The following is a 15,276-nucleotide window of genomic DNA, read 5'->3' as shown; positions in this document are numbered from 1 at the left end:
TTCTTTCCACTGTCACTGCCCCTACACCACACTTCTGGCATCTATTGCTTCTTACTTGGATTTGGTTATTAATATAAATTATGTATTTGTCACAGCATAGCTACTTCACATACTGTGACTGTATTTATAACTCTGAAAGTCACTTCCTTGCTCAAAAGTATTCAATGACTCCTCACTGCTTCCTGAACAAAAGCCAAATCCCACACTTGGGCTCAAGGCTTCTTTGATTAACCCTTCTTAACCTAATATACATTCCAGCAAATAATTCAAAATAAATATATATTTAATAATTAGAATATAAAAACCCAAATCCATTCGCAAACTATCAATTGTTTTAGAGTATGTTGTTTTCATGCACAGTAACAGGTATGCCTTATTTCTATTGTTAACCAATAGAACCATTTATTTTAAACATTTTTTTTAAGATTCTATCTATCTATCATCTATCTATCTATCTATCTATCTATCTATCTATCTATCTATCTATCATCTATCTATCTATTGTGGGGAGAAGGTACAGAAGGAGAAAGGTCACCCACTCAGGTGACCCTTTGTTTACTTTTTAAGTTTTCATTCCAGTGTAGTTAATATACACTGTTATATTAGTTTCAGGTGTACCATATAGCAATTCAACAGTTCCATAGATTACTCAGTACTTATCAAGTATACTCTTAATCCCCTCACCTATTTCCCCTCACCCCCTTGCCCACCTCCCCTCTGGTAACCATCAGTTTGTTCTCTATATTTAAGAGTCTGTTTCTTGGTTTGCCTCTCTCTTTCTCTTTTTCCTTTGTTCTTGTTACTTAAACTCCACGTATGAGTGAAATCATATGGTATTTGTCTGTCTCTGACTGATTTATTTCACTTAGCATTATACTCTCTAAATCCACTCATGTTGTTCCAAATGGCAAGATATCATTCTTTTTATGAGTAATATTCCTGTGTGTGTGTGTGTGTGTGTGTGTATGTACACCGCATTGTTTTTATCCATTTATCTATCAATGGACCTTAGGCTGCTTCCATAATTTGGGTATTGTAAGTAATGCTGCAGTAAACATAGGGGTGCATGCATACCTTCGAATTAGTGCTTTCATATTCTTTGGGTAAATACCCAGTAGTGTGATTACTGGATGGTATAGCAGTTCTATTTAATTTTTGGAGGAATCTCCATATTGTCTTCCACAGTGGCTGCACCATTTTCCATTCCCAGCAACAGCACACAATGGTTCCTTTTTCTCCACATCCTCACCAACACTTGTTTTTTCTTGTGCTTTTGATTTAGACCTTGTGACAGGCATGAGGTGATAGCTTATTGTGGTCTTCAGTTGCATTTCCCCAGTAAGTGATGTTAAGCATCTCTTCATATATCTGTTGGCCATCTGGATGCCTTCTTTAGATAAAATGTCTACTCATGACTTCTGCTCATTTTTAAGTTGGATTATTTGTGTATTTTTGTTGTTGAGTTGTGTAAGTTCTTTATATATTTTGGATACTAACCCTTTATCAGATACGACATTTGCAAATATCTTCTCTATTTACAAACGTCATCTTTTAGTTTTATTGGTTGTTTCCTTATTATTGGTTGTTTCTTTTGCTGTGTAAAACCTTTCATTTTCACGAAGTCCCAGACATGAATTTAAGATTAGCATTCAAAGAATCATCCATATTTACTTCTTAATTGTTTTATATTTAAAAGGGCTTCAGCCTAATTGTAAAGTTTTAGCAAATATTAGATTTAAATTAAGTAAATTTTCCTTTTATCAAAATTGTTTAAAATATTCTAGATGTGTAGAATAATAGTAGTCTATTTTTGCTTGTGTTTCCCTTGCCTCAGGAGACATATCTAGAATATTTTAAACAATTTTGATAAAAGGAAAATTTACTTAATTTAAATCTAATATTTGCTAAAACTTTACAATTAGGCTGAAGCCCTTTTAAATATAAAAATGGATGATTCTTTGAATGCTAATCTTAAATTCATGTCTCCTAAACCCTAGTCAGAGTTCCTTTTTTTCCTAGCCTGTCATTCCTTTTTTCAAATTACACACACAAAACATGTTATCATTTAAGTGTGAGCATACTAGCTTTAAAACATAAATTTGTCTAAAACAGTTTTTCCCATTATGGTAAAGGGTATGTGAACATAGTCAAATAACTCTTAAGTTTAAGAGTAGCTGCAGTCTTGGAACAGATTATAATCTTATTTCCTTTATCAAATTACTATTTGATGAACCATGACTAAAGTATTCTGGTCATTGGTAAATTGCTTCTACTAAAATTACTTTCAGTCTGTGCTAGCATCATGGTATTTATCAGCAAGCAAGAAATAGAATCAGAATTTTGGATTAGTTTTTTTCATAGGAAAGATAGGCATAACTTACTCTCTAATGAGACTGTGATATGTTAGATTACTGTGTATATCAAATGAAGAAATTCAACACTCTTAAGTGAAATGATCTGCACAAGGCTACAGACCTAAAAACTACTCTCTCTAAATTCATTTATCTAACTCAGCATTTATGGAGCATCTGCTATGTGCCAGACAATGCACTAGAAGATAGGTAAATAGTAAGCAGGACACTTGCTTGTAAAGAAATCACAGTAAAAGAAATAATTACTATCCAAATGATTAAATGATATAAAAATAATAAATTCTCACCATTATCTACTAACGAATACCATGTTGCATAATTCATATAAACCATGGTAACAAACCTAATTGCAAACTTTGCTCCCTAGTACAGAAGTGTATCCGTTCGTTTATAGCATATAAGGACCAAATAAACAACAGAAATAACATTAACTTTCCTTACTATTATTTCATTTTAAAAGATTGTTGGTCCCAGATCACACCACGTCATTTGAAAAAGAGGGAGTTTTTAATTGCATCTGTCTATATAGTGCAGCAATATGTCTATGAAGAATATTCTGGTGATCCACGTCTCCAGTCTACTTAAGATCAAAATGTTGGTTCTAATTCCATGGGTTTCTGTTTAGCCGTGAATCATTCAGACATGATTATACACATACAACCTTTGTAGGAAACTGCTCATAATGAATGAAAATTGCTTCAGTTTGGTGATGCTAAGGGGCTGGATAGCCTATTCACAACCTAGATCATCCATACACTCTTCAAAATTGTTTCAAATATTTTGTGAGTCCATTCAAAGTAAAGCTAGGTCAAACTAAGTGAGTTAATAAGGAATTAAGTGAGTTAATTGCAGACAACAGAAAAGCTCCAATGTAATCCTATCTATAAAGACAAATCTAGTTGAGGCTTTTGTATTAGTCTTAAACATTAATTTTTAATACAATTGATGGATTAGGATAAAATAATAAAAAGGAAATATAAATTAAGAATAAATTGACTCATCAAATGCAAACATGCATGAAGGAAAAGTGATCCAACATAAATATCACATTCTCTTTCAAGGTTATAAAGGTATGACTAAGAGTAATTTGTAAGGTTCCTTCCAGCTCTTGGACTCAAAGAATTCTCCCTCGATATAATTATGCTTTTTTTTTTTTTTTTAATTTTTTTATTTATTTATGATAGTCACAGAGAGAGAGAGAGAGAGAGAGAGAGAGAGAGAGAGGCAGAGACACAGGCAGAGGGAGAAGCAGGCTCCATGCACCGGGAGCCCGACGTGGGATTCGATCCCGGGTCTCCAGGATCGCGCCCTGGGCCAAAGGCAGGCGCTAAACCGCTGCGCCACCCAGGGATCCCATGCTTTTTTTTTTAAAGTAAGCTCTGCACACAATGTAGGAATTGAACTCAGGACCCCAAGATCAAGACTCATATGTTCTACTGACAGAGCCAGCCAGGTACCCCAATAAGTATGTTCTTTTTAAGATGGCATGGTCTTATCCCACTGAGCAGTGAAAAGCACTATGTTTTTGAAACCAAGGAAACAAAGTGAACATACAAGATGTTATAGGGCAAGTTGTAAATGAAAAGAAAAGGTAATTTAGAATTTCTTGAAACACTTGCAGGGAGAGACTTTAATGTGGGAAGGGAAAGGGGGAGAGAGGAGGGACAAGGAGATGGGATAAGCACTAATGTATTTCAGCTGCCCACGAATACCCAATGGAGCTTGACCTATAACCTATCATTCTCATGATGTTTCCTTCCCCAAATGTTAGTGCTGTAAAATATAGTATCCAAGCCTTTTATTTATTTTTTATTTAATAATAAATTTATTTTTTATTGGTGTTCAATTTGCCAACATACAGAATAACACCCAGTGCTCATCCCGTCAAGTGCCCCCCTCAGTGCCCATCACCCATTCACCCCCACCCCCCACCCTCCTCCCCTTCCACCACCCCTAGTTCGTTTCCCAGAGTTAGGAGTCTTCATGTTCTGTCTCCCTTTCTGATATTTCCTACCCATTTCTTCTCCCTTCCCTTCTATTCCCTTTCACTATTATTTATATTTCCCAAATGAATGAGACCATATAATGTTTGACCTTCTCCGATTGACTTATTTCACTCAGCATAATACCCTCCAGTTCCATCCACGTTGAAGCAAATGGTGGGTATTTGTCGTTTCTAATGGCTGAGTAATATTCCATTGTATACATAAACCACATCTTCTTTATCCATTCATCTTTTGATGGACACCAAAAGCAAAAATGAACTATTGGGACTTCATCAAGATAAGAAGCTTTTGCACAGCAAAGGATACAGTCAACAAAACTAAAAGACAACCTACAGAATGGGAGAAGATATTTGCAAATGACATATCAGATAAAGGGCTAGTTTCCAAGATCTATAAAGAATTTATTAAACTCAACACCAAAGAAACAAACAACCCCATCATGAAATGGGCAAAAGACATGAAGAGAAATCTCACAGAGGAAGACATAGACATGGCCAACATGCACATGAGAAAATGCTCTGCATCACTTGCCATCAGGGAAATACAAATCAAAACCACAATGAGATACCACCTCACACCAGTGAGAATGGGGAAAATTAACAAGGCAGGAAACAACAAATGTTGGAGAGGATGCGGAGAAAAGGGAACCCTCTTACACTGTTGGTGGGAATGTGAACTGGTGCAGCCACTCTGGAAAACTGTGTGGAGGTTCCTCAAAGAGTTAAAAATAGACCTGCCCTATGACCCAGCAATTGCACTGTTGGGGATATACCCCAAAGATACAGATGCAATGAAATGCCGGGACACCTGCACCCCGATGTTTATAGCAGCAATGTCCACAATAGCCAAACTGTGGAAGGAGCCTCGGTGTCTATCCAAGCCTTTTAAATAAAAAATTCAATCAAGCCCCTATACCTTCCATAATAGAGAGCAGACAGTGTTCAGAGAGTTAAATAACTGGTGCTGAGTCCAGAACATTCCCACACTCACCTCCAAGTTCAGAAAGGGGACTTTTCCAGCCCTACTGACATGCTGAAGAATCCAGTTTAATGCTCAAAAACTGATTGTCCTCATTTGTTGTTTTACTGTTCCTATTTCACGCAATAGATGTTAACGAAGTAACATGCAAGTTTCACTGTTTTCCTCTATAGCAAGTACTGAATGGCATAAGCATGGCAACAGTCACATAATTGTATGCCATCACCAGTTATTTTTTTTAAAAGCAGGCTCCACGCTGGGCATGCAGCTTGAATGCAGGGCTTGAACTCTGGACCCCAAGATTGAGACCTGAGCTGAGATCGAGTTGGATATTTAACCAACTGAGCCCTCCAGGCACCCCATGCCAGCTAATTTAAATACCTTTTGAAGATCTTTTAAAGATTCTCCATAACTTATGTTATCTGGATGACTTTCCAGGGACATGTGAGGACCTTGTAGTTGTTAAATATTACTTTCTTATAGCCTCCATGTTTTATCTAATTCTGAATAATGTTCCAAATAAAATGAAAATGTTTTGAGAAAGTGGGAAGGAGTGCAGAGTCCTTTGAAATGTTTTCTTCAATTCATCAATACAATAAAATACAGTCAGCATCAACCAACTTGTATAATGCACTCATTTTAGAAATTTTTAAAAAGATTTTATTTATATACTCATGAGAGACACAGAGAAAGACAGAGAGAGGCAGACACAGGCAGAGGGAGAAGCAGGATCCACGCAGGGAGCCTGACATGGTACTTGATCCAGGGTCTCCAGGATCACACTCTGAGCTGAAGGCAGTGCTAAACCACTGAGCCACCTGGGCTGCCCTCATTTTAGAAATTTTTAGATAGCTTTAATATCAATGGAGTAATTCTGACTGTTTCTGCTTGTTACATAAAACTTGATTAAGGAAATGAACTCCATGATTTTATTCAAAAGATGGCACTATGGCACCTGGGTGGCTCAGTCAGATAAGCGCCTGACTCTTGGTTTTGGTTCAGGTCGTGATGAGTGCCACATCTGGCTCCCAGCGCAGCAGAGTCTGCTTGAGATTTTCTTTCTCCCCCTCTGCTCCTCCTCCTCCTGTGCATGTTCTCTCTCTCTCAAATAAATTTTTTTTAAAAAAACTGGCACTAATGCTTATTAGCTTTTAAAAGGAGACTTGGATCATGCAAATCATCTCAAAAAAGCCTGCATTTTAAGAAGTCAAATCAATAATTTTTTTAAGATTTATTTATTTGATAGAGCATGTGCACACACAAGCAGGGGGAATGGGAGTGGAAGAAGCAGACACCCTGCTGAGCAGAGAACCTGATGTGGGGCTCAATCCCAGGACCCAGAGGTTATAACCTGAGCAGAAGGCAGACACTTAACCAACTGAGCCACCCAAGCACCCCAAAAATAAAGTTTCAAATGATTAGCATCTTAGTTTTAAGCCACATCTGCATTTTATGTGTTTGTGTATACTTGCAAAATTGATGTACACAATATACTTGTGTTTATTTTACAGGGCTTGGAGCATAATACAAGTTCTAACAGTAGAACTTGTTTTTACGATACTTTCATCACAACTGCAGATTATAATGCTATGCCTGAAGAATTCTGCTTCTTAGTAAGACTTCCAGGAAATCACCATTGCAGCAGAGTTTAAGAATTGCCTCGTTTTGTTTGAATTATTATAATTTTCAAGAGCAAAGCCACTGGTTCAGAGATTAATAAATTTGGCTTAGTGATAAAAATGTAAAATTTGTACAACCACTCCTGTATTATCCAGGTGGGTCCATTGTAATCACATGAGTTCTCAGAAGTGGAAGAGGAAGGCAGAAGAGTGGGTCAGAAAAAGATTCATGTGAAAAGGACTTTTGACGTTGTCAGTGTTGCAGATGGAGAAAGGGAGCTGCAAACCAAGAAATGCAGGCTGCCTCTAGAAGCTGAGATCAACTCTCAGCTTACAGCCAGCAAGGAGATGGGAACCATGGTGATCCCACAACTGTGAAGAACTGAGTTTGCCAGTGACCCAAAGAGAGCAGGACATGGATTCTTTCCTAGAGCCCCAGATGCAAACATAGCTGAGCTAACACCTTGATTTTAGCCCAGTGATACCCATACCAGTCTTCTGAACTAAAAGACTGTAAGATAATAAATTAGTGATGTTTTAACCCAGTAATCTGTTATGGCAGCAAGAACACTAATACAGAGTTCTTTTTGAGTGCTTGCATACAATTAAGCGAGGGACAATTATGTGGGCAAGAAAATACTGAACATACTGACTGGGTAATACCCTAGGAAAGTACTGAAAAGAGCACAAGAGCTAGAGTACTGTCCATGGTGGCTAATTCCCATGGGGAAAAAATGTGGGTAGCCAACGAAGGTAGAACAGTGCTTCAAGACAAATGGGAAACTGGGAAGTGAATCCTGATACCATATCAGCAAGTAAAGATAATTGCCCCAGTATTTTCCTAAAACTTCACTGCTTGATGGTATGGCCAAGCAGAGCTGACTTCTTATACCACCACTCAGTTCAAAACAGCTTACCTCATCTGTCATACTTCTGTTCTCCTTATCCTAGTGAGATATTATCTAATTCATAGCTGGCATGAAAGTAGCAAAAGTTGACAAAAATCAAAATGGCATTAGAGAAGTTAAGAGCTTTGAAATCAAGCAGACCTGAGTTTGAATTCTCACTTCACCTCTTCCCTGAAGTGTACTATTGAGCAAGTTAATTAACCTCTCTGAACCACTGTGCCCTCAGGTGTAAAACAGAAGACTTTACTCTTATAGAGTGTTAGGGAGCAGCCTGCACAGTGCTTAGCATTCTTATAGTAGCACTCAACAAAGTGTATTCTATTTAGCTCAGATAAACCAAGACAGTTTTTAAAAATTGCAAACAAATACATCTTATATGAAGTCTATAATATTGGTTTTACAGGCTAGATTAGAGTTTTAGCTCCTGGAGTTCTGAAAGTTGTTTTTATTTACCTTTTTCTTAGGGAAAGATAAGTTATTGCTTTTCTCTATTGAACAAAGTACTCTCCAACAAGTTGGAGGTGCTTTTATCTTACCATACCATAAATGAGGCAATACTGGATAGAAACAACATATATCCTCATCATGGAAAGTCAAACCACTGAAAATATTTTACTATAATTGAAATTTGATTTTTCATTAAGATTACACCCTATAGAGCAGGATCAAATCATTGCTGCTTGAAAGGTAAAATATGTACACTTATGCATTAGAAAGCACCTATGCCCTGTCCAACTTACAGGGTGGTATTCCATTCCTCTTGTTTAAAGAGGTTACTATCAAGTTTAAACATAAATTGGGTCACTTTCTATCCTGTGTAATACGCACCTTAAAATCTGGTATCTATTTTTAGGACCCCTGGCTGGCTCAGTTGGTGGAGCATGCGACTCTTGATCTTGGCGTTGTGAGTTCGAGCCCCACGTTGGTTGGGTGTGAGATTACTTAAAAATAAAATCTCTTAAGAAAATTTAAAAAATAAAATCTGATATGCACTTTCAATTCATGTCTTCATGTTTAGCCCAGACACATTTCTCTTCTATAGTGTTTTCATCCCCATTAAATCCACTATCAATACTGAAAGTACATTAACCAAAACAACCTGATTATCTTAAATCAGAATTTTTCATGCCAGTAAAATAAATTAAGCAATTTAATTGTTCGTGAATAAAGATCAGATGGAAAAATAGTTATTTTGAATGACTGCAAGAACTATATCCCTAATGCCCAGCAGAGTTATGCCTGGTACATAACAGAAAGTAATTCTGAATATTATAAAGTCAATATTCAAGGTGAGTGAAAAAGAGGGAGCACTTTCAAAAATGGATTACTCAGCAACTTCTTTATGTACCGATTCCCTAAGATTCTCACATTGACACCACCTTTCTCAGTCTTGAGGAAATAAAACAAGACTACGTGGCTGCCATGTCAATTTAAAATACATCATGCACAGTGCATATAATTCTTGACTCCTTAAACACAAGTTAAAGTCATTAACACAAAATCTTGCCTATTTCTTCTTTCTTTCCCCTCCCCCTCACTCAGCCCGACTCAGCTTCTCATCTAAATATTCTAACTTTCAAGCAGAATGTCTGGAATCCTTAGAATTCTTAGCACCTCCAGACTTCCCATGAGGGTATGAGATTTGTATTTCTGCTTCTTCCCTCTGGGGCAAGTGTTTTGAGGGGTACTTGGAAGTCACATTAAAGTAGGAAAAAACAATGAATCTAGGTAAATTCTTGACAAGTAAAATTCTTGAAAATTTCTGAAAGCAGCAGAAATACTAGCTTTCTGTCTTGCAAGTTTCTTTTCTGCAGTATTCTTCAGTAACATTAAATGGTTTCAAGAGATCTTTTAAAACACACACACAATTGGCTTTAAAGCCAAATTCTAACTTCACTTGCACACACCGGGTTTCCCAGACTAAAAATTCTGAAGTAGCTAAAAGAATAAACGCTGACTAGGAAGGGCAAGCCATCTAGTCATCAACCTCTAGAAAGTAAGTTTGTAAACTTGAATTTGCCATGGAACAGTGTGAATCCTGTGATTAAAAATTATATAATCCTGGGCTCTAAGACAAGCAGAATATTTATATTAAAGGAGAAAAGTGTTTTCCAGTCGTACCACATAGGGAGCATTGCATTCAGACATAGTATCTTGTATAAAGATTAAAATGGAAAAAAAAATGGGCCAGGTGAGGACAGCCAGCAGAGTGAAGGGTCTGGAAAAGATGTCATACAAGTGATGGTTAAAGGAAGAGATTTCCAGGCTTGCATGTAATACAGAAAATAGATATTTTTCTATATAGCTCCAAAAGGCTACATAAAGATCTGGAGATAAAAGATTTTGTTTAATGCAGGGAAGAGTTGTACACGAGTGAGAGGTGCAGCCATGGTAAGGTAGTGAGCTCTCTGTCACTGACAGGGATCAAGGAGAATGCGTATTACCATCTTTCAGAGGTGTTGCAGAAAGAATTCCTGCTTTAAAGGGGGTTTGGATTCTCTAAATGACCTCTAAGGTCACACTCATCTCTATGGTTTTCCATTAATGCGTGTTAAGCTAGCCCTTCTGTAAGCTCAGACAATAGAAATTCCCAAACATGAAACTGAAGTTACAGATTCACACTAAATTGTTCTTTAGCGCCGTTTATGTTATTTCTCCACGTAATTTCGTTAGAGTGAGCATTTAGTAAAAACAAATTAAGCAGACAGACATAAAAGTTTATGTATGTGGTAACTGTGTAAGTAGCTACATATATTCTTTTCTAACTTGACATTATCAATTTAATAAGTATTTTGTCAAATAAATGATTTCTAAAACCACGAGGTTTTGTTTTAATCACTAAATTAGAAAAAAAGACAATCTTAGGGTATAGAAAACATGTCAAATTTAGAAAATGCCTATTTTTATTTGTTCTCTTTTTTAAATCACCCATAAACAAGAGAGACTTATACACAATCTTTTCTGCACAACCTTTTCTCAGGAAATCTAGATACTGAACTTTAATGATACAATGACAGAAAACAACTGCTATAAAATACTGTGCTGTTGATTATTTACCACCAACTATTTTACATATTAAACAAAATAGCTGTAAACAGGAAGCTGACCTAATGCAAGTGCATTAGCTGAAGGGGCACAAATCTAATCCACTAATACTCATTCTATGCTCATTGTCTTTTAGCTTGAGAAAGGTAAAATTCTAAGGAAAACATTGCATCGCGTCTGTCTTGCTAGCAAATTCACTGTTACATTGCACTGTTTAATTCCTACCCATTGTCTTCCTCTTTATTGCCACACCATTATTATCAAAATTTACAGCTTGTGAAAAAAAAGATAAAAGGATTGCTAATGCTAATCCTGTTCTATTCCAGCATGCCCTTAGAAACTAACAATACATTAACCCTATAACATTAGCCTGAAGGAACCATTTGCTGTTTTAAAACAGTGAATATCAAAATACCAGAAAACCACTTAGATGTGACTGCCCTTTCAGCTTTATTAATTTAGGCAAAATGACAGGTTAATTTATATGGTTCACACCTGTCAGGAGCAGAGTCTTTACTAATTCAGTTTACACTGACCAGGAGATCCTCCCTCAGGCTAAAGCTGAACTTCAACCTATTCCTGAACAGAGTGTAACACAAACACGTCACCCAGATTTCTATTGAGACGGTCCCTTAGAATTCCACAGGGATCGCATACCACCATGCAAGGGTTCAAAACAGATGCAGAAGGAACACAAGATCTACCCATTTGGTAGATTAAGCATTTGGTAATCAAGCTACCTGAAGGCCAAAGGATTGTTTTCCTAAATCTTTTGCCTTTAAAGTACTCCCACTATTCCTGAATCATATGATAACACAATTTGAAGAGCGCTTTATGCCACATAAGAAATGATTTTCCTTAATACCATCATAAACATTGTCCTTATCATCAATCACTCTTGAATATATGGAGAGTTTGCCCCTCTCACTCAAGCTTTAAACAAGCAGAAAGAAGGCAAACTTGGTGTTAAAATCCACAAGGGAAATACAGCCTTTGTGTTCAATGTTTGCAGGAAGTACAATGTTGTCTGTTGTACCTTTCCCGGGAGTAGCAGCACTGCCCTATCTCCAGCATCGACAGAGGAGTTCCAGCTAAGCAGTACCTACCCTGGGCTGGGAATGAGACCATAAAGAGTCTTTAGATTTTTTCCATACTTGCTCGATTATTACAGCACAGTTTTACTACAGCCAAAAAGATTGTTATTGAAATCTCAGTCTTTGAAAAACGACCCATATCTTCAAGGAAAACCACAGAGTGTGTTATTTGACAAATCACCATAAATAATGACAAAACACTACAAACCAATACTGACGCTACTCAAGCAAACGTACAAAAAGATGTTTCTGTTAACTGTCAAGAATTATATATTCCAGATAATATTTTACACGTTTAGACATAATTTTATGGATTAACTCTAAAATAATCATGATTGACCAAAAAATCAGAACTACTCCATTTCAAGGCAAAGACTTTCGACCCAAACACACAAATAAACCATTTAACCTGCGTTTGCCAGCCCAACAACTGTGAGAGCAAATATAATGTTACTGACCCAGTTTTCTAATTTAGTCTTTGTAATTTCTGAGAGCAAAAATTACGCTCAATTTAAGTATCATTTTGTGTGTGTAGAAGTGTTGTGGAATATAAAGAAGTACTGATGAGAATAACATGTTCCACATGATATTTTTTTATTTCTGGCCAAGTAAGACAATGAACTCCAACCTAAAACAGTAAAAAACTAAGCAATGTATTTAGAAACCTGATTTAAATTTGCCAACCTCATCTTTTCCTATATTTAGCATATTTTCTCTGTGTGCATTTACATAATATTTAAAACCCTGTATTAATTTATTTATAAAGAAAAATAAGTTAAGGCCAATTTAATAACAGGCTGTCACAATGCCAAACTGGTGTAACCTAATGCTAGCCCTTCAAATATAGTTTCCCATTCCACCTCTGTGTACCACCAACAATCAACATCAACATGCAAGATCTGTGGTATTTTCTAGCTTCTACCATCTATGTCAATTCACTCATATCATCAGGTCAAAGAGAGGAGTACTTAAAAGGAAGAAAGCGATTCATTAGAGATGCTGTATTAAGCTGTATCTGAGCCTTTGGCTAGTATGAATTAATACAATATAATTTTTTTAACCATCTCTAAAAATTGACAAACCAGCTGCGGTAGGAGCTACAATTTGGCTCTTCTGTATAGTAAGATACAGTAGAAATACTAACTCATTAATAGCCATTATTAATTGTACCTTACGATTCTCTAAGTTTTGGGGTGTGTATGTTTTCTTTTGTTTTTAAATAAAGTTGCTTTTGATAAATCTTTGCTCGTTTCTCACCAGCTAAGATAAAGTCAACAGGCACATCTCATTTTCTCAAATTATTTGAAGGAGCTCCATTAACTTGTCACCTCCATTAACTTGTCACCTCCATTAATTTGTGCTTTTGACAAATTCAGCTTTTGAGAAACAAATATAGCTGATCCTTTTTTCTTATTTTTACAAACATAACTTACAATTTTAACTTTATAGGAAAAGTAAAATAAGCAAACAGATAAAAATCACCTGAAGCATCTCTAAGGAAGAACATAATAATCTGAAAATGACATGATGACAGAATTTCACTCTGAAATGTCCTCATTTTTCAACGCTTTCTAGGGAATCGCTTCCTTTGGATTGAGAGCACCAGCACACTTCCTCAGCAGCTGAAAGCCTTTTAAAGAACCAGATAAGACACCACTGTACATCTGAACCTCATATAAAACAAAAACTAATAAAATGGCAACTCACCAGGCTTTCTAAACACACAATTAACCTCAAGCAGGAACAATTTTCCACATCTTTCCTACTGAAAAATATTGTAAAGGAAAAACAGTTAAAACATGCTTTTACTTAAAAGCTTTTCTCGTACTAATATTTAAAAAATAAAAAAAGGTCCAGCTCTCCCTTATGCCTTCCTTCACCAAGAGAAACAAAAAGGATCACAGACAATATTTTTAAAGGATATTTTATTATATTTCTGGGTTTTGTTTCTAAGGCAACAGTTTGCGAATTTAAAAACTAAGATTTTCAAAAATTCTAGTAAGACTTCCCAATATATTTTAGTATATATTTACTTAAAATAAATTTCTAAAACAGGCATGGGCAGAACACGCTTTTCAACTCCATGTATGTATACAACTATTCATAGAACTATAATTTGCACAAATTTGAACTTACACTTCAGAACCTGAATTATAAAACTGGGAAAGATATTAACATTAAACTTACTAATATTCATTCACAACTCAAGTATAAAAGTCCTGGTTAAAAGACTCGTTTTCTGATCAACATGTTAACTCCAAATGTTTCAAATTCACCCAAAAATTAATAGAGAGCATTTCCCTATTTAACACCACACCAGCATCAATCACCAGCATGTTTTGTGCCACTACACAAAAGAAGTCATCTTCAATATTTCAGATAGACAAAAATTCAAAACAAAATCCAACCAGTGTAAAAAGATTAAAGCCTATCCTTAGGCATTTCCTTAGGTATACATTTTAGACTTTTACATTAGTAATCCAATTATCATTAAGCACATTAAATGAAAATAAGCTCCTAGGACAAGCAACCGAAGGTAAAATGTGTGCATGCCAATATATTTAATGATAAACCAGCTTGAGATTTTTATACTCTTGTGGGTTTGGGGATGTCGCTGTTTGGGATTTTTACCCCCTTCTGCCACAAGGTTGATTCATGAATGAAACCCCACTTCAATATCCTCTTTTCTCTCACTTACATGTATGCTGGAGAAAGTGGAGTTGACCTGGATGTTTTAAGCACAGGAACTGGGAATTTCCAGATAGCAGGAGAGCTCGTTTTCCATTTCAATGGCATGTTGTCACCACGGTACTACAATAACAGTAAGCAGCGTTTCCATAACAGACTACCAACTAGGACTTCCATTCCACACTGTACTGACACAGCAGCGGCTGCCGCGAAGAACAAGCAAGCGATCCTGCCAGTGCCCTTACACCGATGCCTCCAATCTGTAAAATAGGGCTGCAAGGTACCTCCTTAAATCCTCCTGTCCCCTAAAGCAATATGATGATTCTATCGTTCTAACTCAACAATAGTGCCACCTCGTTAGGAAAGCGTTGACTGCAGTATATTTTTTTTTAAGACTGCACTGTGCAGACCACACAATACAGCTTTATTTAATAAAAGCAGCTGGGGTTTTATTTTGTTGTTGTTTTAAGCTTGCATTACCATTGTTCTACCTTAACGGGGATACTGCAGCATTGTACTATATTCTGCACCTATTAACCTGATTTCTGACCAATAGTAGCAGGAAA

At 36.4% G+C, this 15,276-nt stretch overlaps 1 protein-coding gene across 16 annotated transcripts in view; it reads right to left on the bottom strand.

Moving 5' to 3' along the window:
• Window positions 1–15,276, bottom strand: part of KLHL13 (kelch like family member 13) — a 210,803-nt gene that overhangs the window by 54,226 nt on the left and 141,301 nt on the right. The window contains exon 2 of one of the 16 annotated variants that reach the window (XM_077889978.1): window positions 14,721–14,833. The exons of 14 other annotated variants lie outside the window; for them this stretch is intronic. In XM_077889978.1, the coding sequence (XP_077746104.1) occupies window positions 14,721–14,818 (98 nt within the window). In that variant the 5' untranslated portion in view covers window positions 14,819–14,833. Of the gene's footprint in view, window positions 1–14,720; window positions 14,991–15,276 lie in introns of those variants that run through there. One more of the 16 variants, XM_077889977.1, reaches the window with a different exon arrangement.

This window comes from Canis aureus, chromosome X (assembly GCF_053574225.1).
Source record: "Canis aureus isolate CA01 chromosome X, VMU_Caureus_v.1.0, whole genome shotgun sequence".
NCBI classification, from domain to species: domain Eukaryota; kingdom Metazoa; phylum Chordata; class Mammalia; order Carnivora; family Canidae; genus Canis; species Canis aureus.
Note: the sequence above shows the minus strand (reverse complement) of the source record. Positions and strands in the feature narration are given on the sequence as shown.